Source organism: Serinus canaria, chromosome 28, assembly GCF_022539315.1.
Source record: "Serinus canaria isolate serCan28SL12 chromosome 28, serCan2020, whole genome shotgun sequence".
In the NCBI taxonomy this organism is placed as follows: domain Eukaryota; kingdom Metazoa; phylum Chordata; class Aves; order Passeriformes; family Fringillidae; genus Serinus; species Serinus canaria.
Genome location: NC_066341.1, coordinates 1,165,454 through 1,168,966, shown reverse-complemented (window position 1 = coordinate 1,168,966; position 3,513 = coordinate 1,165,454). Strand labels below are relative to the sequence as shown.

Sequence of the window (3,513 nt, the reverse complement as noted above, 5' to 3'; positions counted from 1 at the left end):
ACCCCCCCTGTGGCCAGACCATCATCACTGCTCACGTGGGAGGAGGATTCACCAAATCCCCTCCTTGCCAGGATTTTCACATTTTTGGTTTGAAGAATCTCCTCCTCCTGCAATTCCCAAAAAAAAATCCTTAAAAAGGGCAAGGAGTCAGGGCTGGTTTGGGTTGGAAAATAAAAATCACCCAGCTCCAAATCAGCTCCAGCTCCTTTGAGCACCACAAGAAATTCTGCGGATTTTTAACCTTTTTTTTTTTTTTTTGTTTTGTTTTTTTTTTAAAGATTTTTCCTCACCCAAACCAACAGCCCTGGGAGCCTGGGCTGTGTGAGCAGGGCTGGAATCTGCTGGGATAATCCCAATTTCCAGCTGCTGGAGGTTCCATGGGGGTTGGAGGCTACAGCTACACCTGGCCCCAGGTGAGCTCAGTCACAAACGGGGGATTTTCCGTGGAGGTGAGAATTCCCACATCCCTCAAGGAATGTTTTCCTGCCCTGGGCATCCCCACAGCTCCCAAACTGATCCCAAAGCACAGCAACTTTTTTAGGGTTTTTTTTGGGGGGGGGTTTTGGGGTTTTTTTTATGATGTCTCCAAGCCTGCAGGGAATAACTGGAATAACTCTGGGAGCTCAGCAGCTCCTGGCTCGTGTCACAACCTCACCCTAAACCCTCTTCCTGACCCCAGCCACACCCTGGGCATCCCCAGCCCCACTCAGGGCACCCCCAGCCCCACTCAGGGCACCTCCAGACCCATCCTGGGCACCCCCAGTCACATCCTGGGCACCCCCAGATTCATCCTGGGCACCCCCAACCACATCCTGGGCACCCCCAGCCACATCCAGGCACCCCCCGGGCACCCCCAGATTCATCCTGGGCACCCCCAGCCCCATCTTGGGCACCCCCAACCCCACCCAGGGCACCCCAGCCCCATCTTGGGCACCTCCAGCCCCATCCTGGGCACCCCCAGCCACACCCTGGGCATCCCCAGGCCCATCCTGGGCACCCCCAGCCACACCCTGGGCAACCCCAGGGCACCCCAGCCATATCCAGGGCACCTCCAGCCCCATCCTGGGCACCTCCAGCCCCACCCTGGGCACCCCCAGTCACATCCTGGGCACCCCCAGGGCACCTCCAGCCCCATCCTGGGCACCCCCAGACCCATCCAGGCACTCCCAGAGCACCCCCAGCCCCATCCTGGGCACCCCCAGCCACACCTGGGGCACCCCCAGCCCCATCCAGGGGTGCAGGGCCAGGGATGGACAGACGGACAGACGGACAGGGAACATCTCACCTGGAGATGCTGACCCCTCCCTGACCCCTCCCTGGGTCTCTCCTGAGATTCCACCCTTGGAATTTCAGTGTGCCCCCCCCCCCCCCAGTCTGGTGATTTTCCACTCCCATTCCTCCCACAGTGACATCACAGGTGAATTAATTCAGGTTTTTTTTTTCCTTCCTGGGGATTCCTCCATCCCCAAACCCCCCTGGGAGGAAATCTCCTCTCCCCCAAGTTTAGCAGCTACAAAACACCCAGGACACAAAAAAAAAAACCCAAAAACCCCAAAGGAATAAATCCTATGGGGATAAGAAGCTCAACTAATCACAAAAAAAAAAGAAAAAAACAAAAAAAATGTGTCAAAGCGCAGAGATTTCAACAAAATATTAAATAAAATAAATTACTAATCAGGAAATCTGACAAACCAGAGTTGATGGGAATGACAATATTTCACTTGAAGGCAAATTCCTGTGAGCAGGGAGGGCTGGGTGGAGAGCAGGGCAGGAATTTCCTTGGCTCTATCCAGACCCCTCCTGCTCCTGGGGGGTGCAGAGCAGGAGGTTCCCCCTCACCTGCACAGGTCCTGTCCCACCCAGGGGTGGCTTTGTCCCCAAACTTGTCCCAGGGCAGCTCTCACTGAGAGTTACTGGAGCAGAGCCAGGGAAATTCCAAACCATGGGGGGTTTAAAACTTTCCAAATTCTGCTCAAAAATACATTTTTGTCTGGGAAAGCATCTCAGGTTTCTTCACCCAAGCAGCCTCAGCTCCCAGCTTTTCCTGGTCCTGCTCTAAATCTCCAAATTCTGGGTTTTTTTTGTTACAACCTCAAAATTTGGCAGTGAATCTCCCCCAGGAGGAGCACCCAGAGATCCCAAAAATTCCTGAGGAATTCCCAGGAGCTGCTGAACCCAGCCCCAGCCCCCAAATCCTCTGCTCCACACCAAAACTCCTCAGCCCCATTTCCCCCCCAAACCTTCATCCCCAGGGATGGTTTTGTGCTCACAGCACCCCAAAATTTCAGGGTTTTTTCACATTTTTTTCCCCACACTGCAGGCACGGGAGGGGAACTCCAGGGGAGAGCCTGGAATGCTCCCCCAGAGCAGAATTCCTGCATTTCCCACCACTGCCTCTGCTTCCCAGGCTCTGGGCTTGGGCTGAAGGGCTGGCATTTCCATTCCTGCAGATTCCCCACCTGCATTTTTAATTCTGATTTTTGCAGATTTCCCATCTGCATTTTTAATTCTGATTTTTGCAAATTTCCCACCTGCATTTTTAATTTTGATGTTTTAATTTTGATTTTTGCAGATCCCACCTGCATTTTTAACTTTGATTTTTGCAGGTTCCCACCTGCATTTTTAACTCTGATTTTTGCAGATTTCCCACCTGCATTTTTAACTTTGATTTTTGCAGGTTCCCATCTGCATTTTTAACTTTGATTTTTGCAGATTTCCCACCTGCATTTTTGATTTTTGCAGATTTCCATCTGCATTTTTAATTCTGATTTTTTAACTTCGATTTTTGCAGTTTCCCACCTGCATTTTTAATTTTGATTTTTGCAGATTTCCCATCTGCATTTTTAATTCTGATTTTTGCAGGTTCCCATCTGCATTTTTAACTTTGATTTTTGCAGGTTCCCATCTGCATTTTTAATTCTGATTTTTTAATTCTGATTTTTGCAGGTTCCCACCTGCATTTTTAATGCCTCCACTCCAACCCAGGTGGAATTGGGATCTCAGCTGAACACTCCTCACCTGGAACACGAGGTTGGGGAGGGGGGATTTGAAGCAGGGGAAATGATAAATTACTCAACTTTCACCTCAAAACCAGCATGGAGCACCAGGCTAAAGATGTCCCGTGGGGACAGTGGCCCTCAGCAAAGTCTTTGTCCATTCCAGGGTGGTTTGGGACAGGTTTGGACCCAGCTCTTGGCTGCAGGAGGTCCTTGAGGAAGGGAAATGGTCAGGAGAGAGAGAGGCAGCAAAAAGAGATTTGCAAAATTAAGGATCAGGCTCCGAAAATCAAAACAAAATCCAGCTGGATTTGGGTTCCAGAAGAAATCCAGACAAATCCTTCCTGCTGTGGGTGAATGAGGGAGGAATCAGTGCCCAAAATCATCTTCCACTCCAGCAGGGAAATTCCTCATTCCCACCAAACTCTGCTTCCCAAGCACCCGGCTCCTCACCAGCACCACCTGGAATTTGGGGCAGAAAAAGCCAAAACCAACTGGGAGCAAAAAGGATTGGCCA

General features: G+C 50.9%; 1 protein-coding gene across 1 annotated transcript; it reads left to right on the top strand.

The window, feature by feature from the left end:
• The first annotated feature begins 377 nt into the window (after positions 1-377).
• On the top strand, positions 378-2,126 carry LOC127060912 (uncharacterized). Its single transcript, XM_050985976.1, has 2 exons — positions 378-982; positions 1,119-2,126. The coding sequence occupies exons 1-2, from the start codon at positions 378-380 to the stop codon at positions 1,561-1,563; spliced, it is 1,050 nt and encodes a 349-aa protein (XP_050841933.1). The 3' UTR covers positions 1,564-2,126.
• The last annotated feature ends 1,387 nt before the right edge of the window (positions 2,127-3,513 follow it).

Coding starts and splice junctions, on each gene's coding strand:
- LOC127060912 (XM_050985976.1), top strand. CDS start 378: ATGGGGGTTGGAGGCTACAGCTACACCTGGCCCCAGGTGAGCTCAGTC. Junction 983..1,118: donor CACACCCTGGGCATCCCCAG/GCCCATCCTGGG, acceptor GGGCACCCCCAG/GGCACCTCCAGCCCCATCCT.